The 14,044-nt window shown below is 46.5% G+C and overlaps 1 protein-coding gene across 4 annotated transcripts in view; it reads left to right on the top strand.

Moving 5' to 3' along the window:
* The window catches only part of PDE1C (phosphodiesterase 1C), a 488,275-nt gene that overhangs the window by 78,370 nt on the left and 395,861 nt on the right, over positions 1 to 14,044 (top strand). For all 4 annotated transcript variants that reach the window (XM_038557256.1, XM_038557258.1, XM_038557257.1 and 1 more), the window contains exon 2: positions 10,725 to 10,775. In XM_038557256.1, coding sequence (XP_038413184.1) covers positions 10,725 to 10,775 — 51 coding nt within the window. The remainder of the gene's footprint in view (positions 1 to 10,724; positions 10,776 to 14,044) is intronic.

Genomic DNA, 14,044 nt, shown 5'->3' with positions numbered 1-14,044 from the left:
CACCGAAGGCCAGGTCCCTGGGAGAGTGCTCTTCATCTCCAGCTTATCCTCTTTGTGTCCTCCCAGAGACCACAACAGCATCCTCCTTGTCCCCTTCCCTAAGTCAGTTTTTCTAACATAAGATTAAAGGTCCTGTAGGTGCAGTTTTTGTCTGTCTCTCAGTTTTTTCCTTATTAGTAGTAAAGGGAAAGGACCAGAGGAAGGTTTTGACCTCCTATGATCCCGGAGTTACCTGGAACCAGAATCCAAAGATACTCATTCATGCATTTCTGCAGTAGATGGTTACTGAGAGTCATGTGTCATGCATGCACTTAGCTATGAAGATAAAAAAAAGGGTATTAAGGGCGTGTCCCTACTTTCACGGAACACACATATCGTTGGAAAGGTGGACCCTAAAGAGATAACACTAACACCATCATCTACCTTTCCCTGAGCATCTGATCGTGATTGTGTGCTAAGATGCTGCTGAGTGTTCCCCACATTTCATCTTACACCTTGACAACCTTGAGAGGTTAAGCGTTGTGACTTAAGTGTGCACATGAGGAAAATGACTTGGAGAAGTGTTGGCACACAGCCGAGGAGCCAGGATTCCAGCTGAGGCCCGTCTGACTGGAAAGCCTGTGGTCTTTCTACCTGCCATAACAGGACGCTGGTGTCAAGAGGACAGGAGCAGGATCACAGAGGAACTTGTTCTTTGGGGGTGGTTGCATTTGCTCCCTGATGCACGAGTGGGTGTTCGTTAGTTGGAAAAAGTGGAGAAGAACATGAAGTCAAAGGGAGGGCGTGAATAAAGGCCTGGGGTTGAAGTGTCCAGAGTGGGACTCACAGGTAGAGAGCTGGTGTGCAGGGGTGTGTGGGCTGTGGTGGGAGCTGGAGCCACCTTGTGCAGGGCCTTGGCATCCGGGCACGGACGCTGTCCTGTGGAGCAGGCCGTGGGGAGACTGCAGATAATACTACAAGATAGGACAAAATGGAAGATTGAAAACCCAGATGCCTTCAAAGGCCTGGCAGGAACATAAGCCAGGCAGTGGACTGGCTCATATTTGTCAAGGCAGCTTTGTGCCAGGCACTACTCTGAGTTCTGGGGCTACAGAGAATAAGGCTGCTGGAAGCTGCCTTCAGGGAACTTATACCCTCTTGTGTCTGGAGACGTGTTTTGTGATGGAGACGTGTTTTAATTCCAGATATTGACAGATGCCTGAGAGAGGATGAGGGTCAGAGAAGGATCTGGGGCCATGCCATTTGGGTTGAGACCTGAAAGGTGAAGAGGCTGCTGTGCAAGGGATGAGATCTATAAGAAGCAGGGTATATAGTGAGCAAGGCCTTGGAACTAGCCTGCACAGTGATGACTCTGGTTCTGCCATTTACCAGCTGTGTGGCTTTGAGGACGTCACCTAGCTTCTCTCTGCCTCAGGAACGTCATCCCTAATAAGTGGGGATAACTATAGCACTACCCCCGAGGGTGGGGAAGAGAACTGCCTGAGTTAGCACATGTAAAATGCTTCCACTGGCACCTGGAAAGGCCTGGAAGGGGAACCGATACTATGGGAATCCTTGTTACCAGTAGCACAGCATTCCAAGCAGGAAAAACACTAACATGGGAATAGGTTTGGTGGCTTTGGGAGTGAGAAAGGAGGCTTGGGTAGCTACGGCTTAGTCAACTAGCACAAGAGGAGAGGAGGTCAGATCAGGGAGGGATGTGGAGGCAGCAGTTTGAACACAATGAGAAGCACTAGAGGCATTTAAGCAGGGAAGCCAGGCAGTCTGATGGACTTGTGGCAGGCAGAGAAGAGGCAAGAGTGGAGGGAGAGACCCCGGGATGATGTTGAGGTCATCGAAACAAAGGGCCAGAGTTTTAGGAGAGGAGCTAGAAGGACTGGTAGGAATTAGGATATATTTTAGAAATAAGTACTCTAGGGTTTATTGGCGGAAGAGCTATGGGTATGAAGGAAGGAATGGAAATAGGGGTAACTTCACATATTTTTGTCCTGATCACCTGTGGTGGGGAAAGGAGGTGGCACTTATGGGAAATGCGTGGGGAAGAGGAAGTTTGTAGGAGAAACACAGTTTTCCTCTGGCAGGTGTAGTTTGAGAGCCCTAATGCCCGTGTCTCAGGTAGGCAGCTGGGATGAAGCCCGACTGGTGAGAGCAGTGGGGATCCATGCAACTGTGGTGAACTCTTCCCAAGGGAATTCAATTTAAACGCTTGCTTGCCAAGCTTAGGACACCTGCCTCCAATTTATGACCCGTCTCCCGCAAATGGTTCCCAAACATCCGTCCAGCTGAGAATATAAATTGCCAAGCTAAGAGCCGGCCTTTAACTAGTTGGCCATGGGGCTCTGGCGTCTGCAGAGGAGGAGAGCTCGCAGCGTCCTGCTGGTCTCTGCCCCAGGGCCTCTGTGGCTTCATGGCCGGGCCTGGCTTCCTCCACTCCTTCCTAGCCCTCCATTCAGCCACCTAGTGTGCAGACCCTGCGCGAGCCCGGAGGGAAATCGCCTGGGCAGATGCGGGCTCTGCTATGGGGAGCTCAACCCAGTGGACATCTGAGTTCCTTGTCCAAGGGTACAGTGACCCGTGCCTAGTCTTATTTGTTTGATGCCTTTGATCTGCTCAGCCCGCAGCCAGGCAGTGACGGCGTGATGATCTATGCTGCTGGACAGAGCAATGCTGGCTGTGTGTGCCTGAGCCAAGCTCGGGAACGGAGTGTGCACGCTCGCGCTCATGAGCTCAAGGTCCTGCAAGGAGCGTGCATGAAAATGGAGCAGCTCCAGCGAGTCCTGGCTGGAGGTTGACTTCTTACCTTGGATCTGAGGAGCTCTTTGCTCGTTTTGGGCTTTGTGCCCTCCTGCTGGCCGCGTGCTCTGGATGGGGAGTGATTTTCTAGTTCAGCTCTGGTCTTTGTCGTGCCGTGGAGGAGGCTGAGCTTCCCCCTCCCTCTCTGCTCAGTCCCTCTTACATGCATACACTCTCAGTACCTGTCCTTCGGTAGGTTTCCAAAGCCCTGCTGTGAACAGTTCTTTCTGACGAAACTGCTAAAAGAAACCAAGGGAATTGGACGTTAAACTCCATAGTGTGCATTTTCAGAACCATGCTGGGGCTTTCCAAAGTGCTCTTAGAAAGTGTGCTTGGCTGCTCCTTTTCAGAGTGGGTTACGTCCTTTAACACCCCGCCATTCAGAGTGGGGTTCCTGGACCAGCCCCATCAGTATCACCTGGGAGCTTGTCGGAAATGCAGAGTCTCGGGCCCCACGCATGACCAACTGAAATGGAATCTGCATATTAACAAGATCCTCAAGTGATTTGTGTGCACAGTGGAGTCTGAGGTGGGGCGCTTCAGACAGCAGCCTTCCTGAAAGTGCTCAGTCCGTTTGGACAGCTCCAGATTATAGTCCGGAAGATGGTTCCCAGGTGCCCTTTGTCTTCTGAGAAGCTGAGACTTCGGCTTGGCCTGAAGACCATTGTGTTGGTGAATGTTGTTAAGCAGTGGGGTGCTGAGGCGTATTTAAAATAACACATATATTCTCTTCCTCTGGCCCTGATTTAAGTGACTTGACTTTTGTGGGAGAAGGCATCTAGTTATTTTTTGTCAGATGAGGAGGGAACTGGGGGAGTGTCAGTGTGGGGGTGAGACGGCTCAAGGGGCTGAGGCTATGACAGTTGTCGTCAAAGACTGATTGAGCCCTTAGATGTCATCATCGCAAAGAAGAGCCCTCTAAGGTGTAGAATGGGTTAAAGGTGAAGGGGCCTATCTCCAGGGGTATGTGCTCCCATCCATAGGGGCGATTCAGGTATGAAGTATGCCATCCATATGTCTGGGATGTTGTAGGGAATCCTAACAGGATGTGTGGGGTTGGACCTTTTAACATGCATTCCAGCCATGGCATCTGCAGAGAAGAGAAGGGTTCTCAGAACTGGGTTTCAAGCCCAGCATTGCCATTCACTAGCCCTGATTTGGGCAAGTTACTTGCCTTTTCTAAGCTTCAGTCCTCTCATCTATAAATAGGGGTAATAAGACTCACCTCATGGGATGGTGTGAAAATTAAATGAAAATTATGGATGTGAAGTTCCTGTGAGTACCTGGCATGATGTAGGGTTTTCGTGTTCCTCCTCTCCGTATATTTTTCTTTGCCTTGTCTGGAGTGAAGTGTAATTAGCCAACAGTTTGAGCAGCCAGCTTGATCCTGGATTTTAATCCCATACAGTTCTGATTCTTGTTCTTCTATGAACAAGGACCTTTCATTTAGCATTCAACAGAGTTTGGATCAGGTCATGTATTAATATCATGTTTCCCCAGCTCGGCCCCAGGCTCTGTGAGGTCAGGGCCTGGTACCTTGGCCAGGTGGTTTCCACAGAAATACCAGGTACCGCATTACATTCACATTGCAACAACTCTACCAGTATCCATGTCAGGAAGCTCCGTGCCTGACCTCTGGGACTCGGCTGGACTCCAGGACACCAGTAATGTCCATCCTTGCATTCAGCACAGTGACGAGAAAGAGCGGGTGCAGGGGAGACTCAACAGAGGTTAATCAATTGTTTGGTTTAAGTCACAGGAAGCCGTGAAAAGTCAGTTTGAAACCGACAACTTGGAAAAAAGGATCAGGAAATGGAAGCAAGGACGTGATCGAAATAAATACATTTCACTTTTTTATTAATATCCCACTTTGTTCCATAGAAGGATTGGTACATGCAGCAAAAACATAATTTGTGGAATGAGGTAGGATAGAGGTAAATAAGCAAATATATAAAATCAGGACCAGGGAAGAAAGAAATACATTTCGTGAGTCTTCCCATATGACCTAAATTCCTCCAAATTAAAAAAAAGAAAGTAAAGGAAATATGTTTCCCAAGCTGTCTTCTCAGGTTGGCAAAGGCTTGTGTGATTTCCCTTCTGTGTGTTTCGTCGCACCCTGGGCCGAGTGAGCCAGTGAGCCATGCTGCCTGCTGGCCGGCAAGCCCTGCCCTCTGTAAGGGTTTGGCTGTTACCCTAGGAGAGAAGGGCCTGTGAGGTGCACCATCCCTGCCACTCTCAAATTATCAGCACTGATGAGTCATCACTACAAATTGGTTTTATTTTCTTTTGTGCAAGAACTTGATTCAGAGTCGACTTGACAGCCAAATTGGCCCGGAAGGTATAATGAGGCGATGCTGAGCATCTCTGAATATAGAAGGGGGAAAAGGAAGAGGCTGAGGGGTGGCGATGTCTTTTATGTCATTTGGACACAAATTCCAGCTGGATTGCAGAGCTCTGTTCTGTTTCAGGAACAGAAGAGCAGGGGTTACATTCCTCTGTGAGCTTCTAACCTGAGGCTGAGTTGAGACAAGGGCCTCCCCCACCAGGCCTGGGTGGTAGTAGGACTCAGCAAATAGTACTACCATTCAGGTGCTGACAGTGTTGGAAGTGCGAGGGAGAGCACCGGGGTTTAAGAGCACTGGCTCTGGAGTAAGGTAGTGCTGGATTCAGTTTCCAGATCTGCTGCTCCCTGGTTGTTTCAGGCAATTAAGGTCTCAGAGACTCAGTTTCCACGTCTGGAAAATGGGGGAAATAATAGCAATATCCTCAGAGAGTTGCTGTGAAGAGAAAATCAGGTAAGAAATGAGCAGCGCCTAGTCTGACCCTTAGTTACTATATAGCTAGCACTTCTCTTTTTAAGCAACCCCAATAACATATTTTATATAAGTGTTTAACTCAGTTATCTTTGTGAATTATACACTTTGTGGCCCTATTCTTTGATGTGTCATCCAAGCTGTCAGGGACTTTTCCACGTCGCCTTCTGGCCTCCCCCACCCCGGTCACCGCAGGCTTTGATAATACCTCAGACCCGGCATCAGAAGCCTCCTCCACACAGCATTTTTGTCAGCCTTCGTTGTTAATTAGAGTTACACATTTTTGTGCTTAAGGTGGATCCTGGGGGTGTCAGGCATTGATATCTATCAAACCCAGTGGGGAAAAAGGAAGCCAGACCCTTTACGCCCTGCTGGACACACCACGATGCAGGAGTTAAAGAGATTGACCGCATCCCTCTTCCTGAGAACGCTGGGCTTGGAGCTGGAGAAAAGGATGTTTCCAACTCTGCTGCTTGGCTCCGGTCTGATCTTGGACAAGTCACTTGATCTCTTGGAATGTCAGTTTCCTCACCTATTAAAGAGAATAGGCCTCCTGAGGCTCTTTTTATGAGTTGTAGTGCTTCTCATGCCAACATGAATTTGATTCTTCTTTCTATTCCCTTGTCACTATTTTCTACCTAAGGAGGGTGTGGGAGGGTTAGGGAGCCAGCTGGTAGCTGGGGCTCTTGCATGAACAAGGCAGTGAAGCTTTTTTGTTCTTAGCGTCTCCCTATTCTGGATGCCATTGCTGTGGGTCCTGGCACCAGCATCCACCTCACAAAAGGATCCCTCTCTGCTGGCAGTCTCTGGGTTTGTGGCAGGTATGAGGTCCTAGGCAGGTGACCTCCCCCACTCTCAGTAGGCCAGTATGTGGCTCTCACGGGGCCTAGAGGTGTGAGGGAGACGGGAAGGCCTCAATAAGACCCTTACCTGGATGCAGCCCTCTCTGAAGCATGGCTCCTCTCCGCCTACCCTTTATGGAAAGCAAAAGAGGCAAAATGGAAATGGACTTTGGAGCCAGGTACAACTAGCTTTGGATTGGAGTTTTGCCACACAACTGTGTGGTCTTAGTAAAGGTATCCGACCCTTCTGAATTCCAGTGGCTTGAATATTTATCAAATGGGAATGGCAGTCTTGCTGGGGGCGAAGGCAGGGGCCAGGACTGGTTGTTCACAGCCTTACCTGGTATCTACAGTTTAGTCAGTGCTTGATAAATATTTCTGAAAGGCCGAATTGGTTCTTACAGAACATATAAGTGCTCACTCTGTGCTAGTGTCCTTGCACTGTCCCCTTCCACTTCTCCTTCCAGTTCTTGGCCCCCATTGCACTCTGCATGGTACATTGGTAGAAGATTGGTCATTGATTCATATGATAAATATTGTGTGCCAGGCAGGTTAGGCCCTGTGGATGTAGTAGTTCTTTCACTGACAGAGAATCCATGCTCAGAGTTTGGATCACATCACCATGATCATGTGATCATGATCATGACCTTCTTCCCTGGTGCTGGTCCAGAGAACCCATTGTAGTGGAAGGAGAAAGGCAATGAGCCCAATGAATAAGGTACAGAGCATATGAAAGGTGACAGTGCTGGGGGGAGGAATAGAGAAGGGAAAGGGAATGGGGGCAGAGGAAGATGGGGAGTTGGGGATTGTGACCTTAGTAACGGAATGGTCATGGAAGGCCTTACTTAGAAGGTGACAGCTAAGCAAAGATGACGATCTTGGACCAAGACTCTCTCCCCAGCATCCATCCAGTTGCTGTTGCTTGGGATTTCTCAAGCTGACGGCAGTGTGAGGTGAGGCCAAACAGCTGTGAGTTCATCTTTTATAGTAACTTAGGAAGGTGCCTAGAACCTCATTCCAAGCCTCTCTTCTCTGGGAGTCCCTTGTGCCTGGCTTTCCAGCAACCAGGCTTCTCAAAGGACTGACCTCACCTTGAGAGGGTCCCTGGGCTGGCCTCAGAGATTGTGGCAAAGCAGCAGACAGCCAGTGCATTGGGCAGATTTCCTTTCAGGAGGCCAGGCCCTGTTCCCAGCTTGCTTGCTTACTGTGTGTTCGCCCTGGCACCCAGCACCCCAGCTGCGTTTATCCTCACCCAGGTGCCAGAGCTTTCAAAACAAGGGTGGCAGTGTTTTTGGTGCTAGTTTTGGTTACAAAGCAGTGTGCACCTGCCCAGGTGACCACCACAACTGTTTGGACCACCCTCCCATCCTGTCCTGATGGCCTGGATTGTTTGTAGTTTAGCTCGGTCATCACCACCACCTTCATTGCCTGGGGTTGGGGTGCTCATTGTTCTGAGTTAACTTCCTGTCTCTCCTGCCTCCCTCTCACCGGTCTCCATGGCAAATCTTCCTTTAAGATTTGCTTCTGGCTATTTATTGGAAGAGGGTGGGCGGTGGAGGGTGTGCAATACAACAGACATATCAGGGGCACACTTTGTTTAGAACACTGCTTTTCACATGTGAGTGTAGCTTCTGAGGCAATTGGTTAAAACCCAGACTCCTGTCCCCACTTGCAAGGATTAGTGTTTCTGGGCTGGGACCAAGGAATCTAGATCATCATCATCATCATCATCATCATCATCATCATCATCGAATCAATTCCCTAGCTCATCAGGCTGGGGTAAACCCAGATTCGAAGGCATAGCTTTCTTCCCTAATTTATTGGTATGTCAAGACTGAGTGAAATCTACTGTTGCAGTCCAGCCAGAGCCTTGCCCAGTGCTGAGCTCATAGTTGGTGCTCGGTGCACATGTGTTGGAGGCTGGAGGCAACCTTTTTATAAGAAATCCTTAAAAAAAAAAAAATCCTTCACAGTCTGAAGAATTGCTCACTAATGGGTCCCCATACTTATATTTGCAGTTTTAACAGTTGATTTTTTTTTTTCTTAAAGCAGAGACATGTCCCTGTTCAGGATTTTAATGACAAAACAAAAGCGTCTTGAAAAGAAGAACTGAATAGGGGTAATTATTTTCGAAGGAATTTGAGCCACACCTTCCTTCCTGAATGTTGCTTTCATAAAGATGTATGAAGTTACACCATCTAGCAGTACTTCTCAGCTGCTCAGTGGAATCACCTGGCAGCTTAACAGGTTTGATGCTTGGGTCCTATCCCCAAGGCTCTGTTTAATTGGTCTGGGGTGTGGCCTAGGCATCAGGATTTTAAGAAGTTCCCTAGGTAATTCTAATGTGTGGCCAGGGCTGCAAATCCCTGACCTAGAAAGAGTGGAACTCCTTGGAGAGTAGAGTGAAAGATTTGTTTCTTGAATCTTACAGGGAGTCCTCTTGGACTAGAGATGGAAAGTCCCCTGGATTCTGTGATCCAAGACTATTCTAGAATCTGAATCTAAAACAATTGATATAAATAAATAAATAGATATACACACATAATATCTAAGAGAAGAATAGATGGGATCAGGTGTTGGATACCAGGTCACGTTGGCTGGATTGTGTCTTGTAAATGTTGGCGCATCCCTGGAGACCTTTAAGTAAGGGAGTGTGGCACTGGGTCTGCGTTTAGAAAAATAATACCGCTGGCATAGTTCAGATTCCTTCTGGGTAGAGCCAACTCTCTGGGTACTTCACTGGCCTAGATCTTGCTTCCTGCCTCTCCTGGTGTAACTTGGATCTGGGTCAGCAGTCCCCATCCTTGGTTTGGGTGGCAAGGAGAGGAGGAAAAAGCTCTTGGGCCAGGAAATAGTCATTGCTGCTTGTAAAATGGTGACAGTATTGTCACTGCTCCTCTTCCTTCCCACAGGGAAAATGTTCACTCTCCAAGTTGAACATTTTAGTGGTTGCTGGTGTTTTCAGCAATGGCAGGGGTCTTCATTTTCCTGCTTTAACAGCAGCCCATCAGTTTCTGCAGCAAGTATTTTGAGCGGGGGGGGGGGGGGGGGGGGGTGGGGAGAGCCTTGCGCTCTTTCTTTAGAGACCGACGGTGTCTAAAGAGGAAATGATTTGAACTCAAGGTCAGGGAAACTCATGTCTATACTATACTAACTAGGGCTGGCTTCTCCCTCCCTCTCTTGCCCTCTTTTCTTTTTGAAATGCTGGGGTGTGGGAGGTAACAGGAGCAGGATGCAATGTCACCTCCCTCTGCTGGTCGTTTTGTATAATATCTTGTTTGTGATCCACAAAGTGCAGACAATGGGCAATGTAAATGACGGAAAGGTAGACAGAGAGTGAATTGTGAAGTCACTACCTTTGTGAGAGGGTGAAAGGTTTTTTTTTTACTCCTTCCATTCTTTGCAAATTGATGTAATGTTTATGAAGTAGTTATTTCTTTTATCTGGCTATTGCAACTTGCCTACATTAAGGATTACTCTAGCAATCCCTTTTGTTCTGCCTATATAGTGAGTGGTGTTTTGTTTTGTTTTGTTTTGTTTTGTTTTGTAAGCTAAAGTGAACAGGTTTTTCCGATTAATTGCTTTGGGTGCTCTGTTCAAGTTGATCACAAATATTTGTGCCGGTTTACTATGAATATATCAAAAAACCAAGCTGTTATCATTATGGGCATTAAAAGTGATATTTGAAGTGAGTGAAACTTGTGTTTCTACTTAATGATTGATCTCTATTTTGAATCCCAAAGATGGTGTTTATAAATATAAGGGCTATTCATTATGACTCTACCCTGCTTGTTAGTATCTACATTTAAATATTCTCCTAATAAAAACTAACCTTGTTGTTGTCTTCTGAAATCCTGTCTTAGCTTTGCCCCTGTCCATCTGAGCAGACTGGATTTATGGGGTGGGCGCGTTTAACGGCCTGATAAGAGGAAGCTTGAACATACACTGACTTGGAACTCAGGCATTCACCATACTCTCTTATGATGTGGGTACAAGCCAACGAATACCTATAGGCATAGTAAACTATATATTGTGTAGGTCCTCTCCAGCTTTATTCAGATGTACTCATCAAAATGATTAAGGCATTTCCCTAATTTAGACATTGAGAACAGCTCTGGAAATACAGAAAGAGAGGGAGTGAAGTTGCTTTTATTCTCTTACAAAGATCCTCAAACATAGTTTAATGTCAAATCATCCAGAGGGTCAGCTATAGGTTGGGGATATTCTGTGGACTATGTGCTTTGTTCTTATTGCATTGTCTGCTTTTTTTTTCCAGTTGCAAATGAAGCTGGAGACAAGACTGCCAGACCACTTGCCCGCTTCTCTCGTGAGTAGAGCTTATTTACTCCTTTCCTGGGCTCCTTCAGAGGCCTTTTTGCCTGCATCGTACACCTTTGTAATGCTGCCAGGTGTCAGTAAAACAATGTCAATAAAAGAGTAATATAAGAGATATCTTCAACAGGTTAATATTTCATTTGAGCCCCATCGAGAATGAGCTATTCATTGCTATTGCCTTTTCAATCCTTAGAACTGTGTGTCATTCATCAAACTATGCTCCAGTGTTTTGCTATTCTGAGTGGGGTCCTGGGAGCTGGAGAGTTGACATCACCTGGGGATTTTTAGAAATGAAGAGCCCCAGGCTTAAGGAATCAGAATCTGAATGCGACAAATCCCTGGTGATTTCTGTGCACATTTGAGTTGGAGAACTGCTCACTGGGAATCCCCTCAGCGAGCCCCACAGTAGAGGTGGGCTTTTTATGAAGATAGTGTGACAAAGAGTGTATGAAATGCTTGTAGTTGCCAAGGTCCACACATGTGTGAAAGCATCACACATGTGATGCTTTATGGGCTGCCTCCACTGGCTTTACCTCGTTTAGGTGACATTTTGAAGCTCAGATAGGTTGAATTGTTTTCCTTGGGCACAGGAATCCCGTAAGGGCCTTGGAGTTTCCCATCGATTTCTCTTGACTCTTTCATCTCCAGGATGAAATGGAGATGGATCATAATGGGAGAATAGGAGCCAAACGCCCTCAGTGTTTTCTATGCCAGTGTGACCAGCCAATTAATGCTCTCCCTAGAAGGAAAACCCAGATGCCAATAAGGGAGCAGAAATACAAGAGGTTGAGCAGGGCTGGGTGGGTATGTTCCCCACAGAGTAGAGAAATGGTGAACTGACCATCAAAATAGATGGATTTTTCTTTCCAGCACTATCACTACTTGCTGCCTTTTGCTTAAAGTAGTTTTGCTGATGCTTTCTGGGCTTCAGTTTTTCCATCTGAAAAATAGAGAATTCATACCCATCTTCTCTCCTTTATACAAAAAGTTACCTATTTTTGAAGTCATGGTACACAGGTTCTCAGTGACTGCATTGTTATTACAGAAGGTCGATCAAATAAGGCAGATCAAGTCTTGAGTGTGGGTTCCGCCATAGTAAGCCTTAACGCATAGAATAGAAAGTATAATTTCTCTATTTACAGGGCCTTCTTCTAGAATTATGCCTTCCAGCTCTTTTGGGGGAGGCTTCAAAACTTTGGGATTGATTCCTAGAAATGGTTTTTTTAGAACTGTAATAATACATGATAATGCACGAGCATTTAAGTGCCCACATTTTAGGAGCTGTGTAATAAAACCCTCGCTTCTCACGGCCCTCCTACCTGGAGCCATTACTTTCCAAAATAGGGATTTCATCCCACAGCTCAATGAGGAGATGAATATGCTTTTAGTCCCTTTGTTTCTTATCTCCTGAGCAGTAGTCAGGCAAATTAATAAGCTGGAATGGTAACCCAATCACGCTGTGTGCATTGTGTTGCGTGCGCCTCTGCGGGAGTGCCTGGTGCTTTGATGCTCATTGCAATATGTGGGAAGGGGATGGGACAAGGGGCATCACCATGAAGTCAGAATGAAAGCTGGAGCAGCTGGTCCCTTCCAGGCAGATGAAGGTGACTTCGCTTGTAAATGACTTTCACAAAACTTCTGAGTTGTGTGTCTGGGTTGGAAGGATATGTCACTTGAAAGCTTATTCATAGCAGATAAGTGAGGACATGAGAGAAACAAAATATACAGGCTAAACGCAATTAGTGGCAAACCACTGAAGTTGGGCTGATTCTGGAACCAAAATAAAGGCAAAAGAATTTCTTGACTGTGCAATGTCCTGGATAGGGGGGAGTCGGATGGTACCATTAGTTCCTAAATTGTTTTCCCCCCTAAATTTTTTTGTAGCAAATACTAGAGAGAGAAAATTAGGTGGTCCTTTAGAAGAAAAAAAAATATTTTCTTTTTTTTTGGTGGAGATAATGGAGAATAAACCCAGAACCTCGTGTAGAAAAAAATAATTCTTAATGTAACATTGTCTCATTGGTACTCTATTTATTTAACTATATCGAAAATGACCTTGAGGCTGTGGTATGGTGTGAATGAAATATTCAATTTGGGGAGATTGGAAGGATTTGGATGACAGACTTTTCTTTGGAGGCTAGAAGATGAGGTTCTGCAACATTCTCTAATTTTGGCACCCACGAAGACACACATAGAGTCCTGATGTGTGCACTGCCCAGCGTGGATGTAGGCCTGATGGGATGGGAAACAAGAACATAGGCTGTAAATGCTTTGAAAACTGTACCCACTGAGATGGGGGGTGGGGTGGTCTACAGAAAAAAGCTCAGGGCCGGAAGGGAAGGGCTGGACCTGTGGCCTCCCAAATCATACCCAAGTTTCGTTCTCTTTGGGGGTCTCATAGTCTGATTCCTGATGCTTCTGGAGTATGCTTCTCATTTCTCTATAGATTTTGCCTATGCTTGAATCAGTGTACTTTTCTCAGCTTCCCCATATTGCAAGAGATGAGCTGTGTTGATTATATCAAGAAATCCTAAAGGAGAACAAAAGGGAAGTAGAGTGTAGGAATCATGAAAACATTTGGCTTTTCCAAGGGGTGGTTTCTGATTCCGCCTTGGCCAGCTGGTTTACTAGCCTCACAGGCCTCATTCTGGTTACTTCTGCAACATAACCAACCTGTGCGTGGCTTTCTTCTTGGAACCCCTATCACTTAGTGGTTGACACCACTACCCAGAACTGAGCCTTCCTCAAAGAAATCAATACCAGAGTCCACTGGTCAAGCTCAGTTACTGTCACCTTTAGATTGGAGACACTTGATGTGGCATCAAATAGTAGTGGTGGTGGACACTGCGTGGTGAATCTTGTGAGTCTCTGGATCCTATCAGGGCCCTTTTATCACCTTGTGCCCATCATTTTATGCTTAGAAGTGGCTTTTGATCAACCTGATCTTAACCAGAGCATTTGCTTAATATCCATGGGCATGGAGAGTAACCAGGAAGTCATTCGTCTAAGAGTGGAGGTGAGGAAGGAGAAGGAAGGAGAGGGAGGGAGAGAGGGGCATGAGATTCAGAGACAGTGGAGAATATTATCTTCTCCTCCAACACCTACAGAAGAATGATGATGTCAAGAGAATGAGGAATTGAGAGTGACCCTGATCATAAGGTACTGTGTGAGCCCAAGATACATTGGCTTTGGACCCACAAATGGTCTAGAATGGCAGCTATCATGTGGCTAGCTGTCCTGGGGCTGGAGCTCCTGTGTGTG

This window comes from Canis lupus, chromosome 14, assembly GCF_011100685.1.
Source record: "Canis lupus familiaris isolate Mischka breed German Shepherd chromosome 14, alternate assembly UU_Cfam_GSD_1.0, whole genome shotgun sequence".
NCBI classification, from domain to species: Eukaryota; Metazoa; Chordata; class Mammalia; order Carnivora; family Canidae; genus Canis; species Canis lupus.
This window is presented reverse-complemented; position numbering and strand designations above follow the sequence as displayed.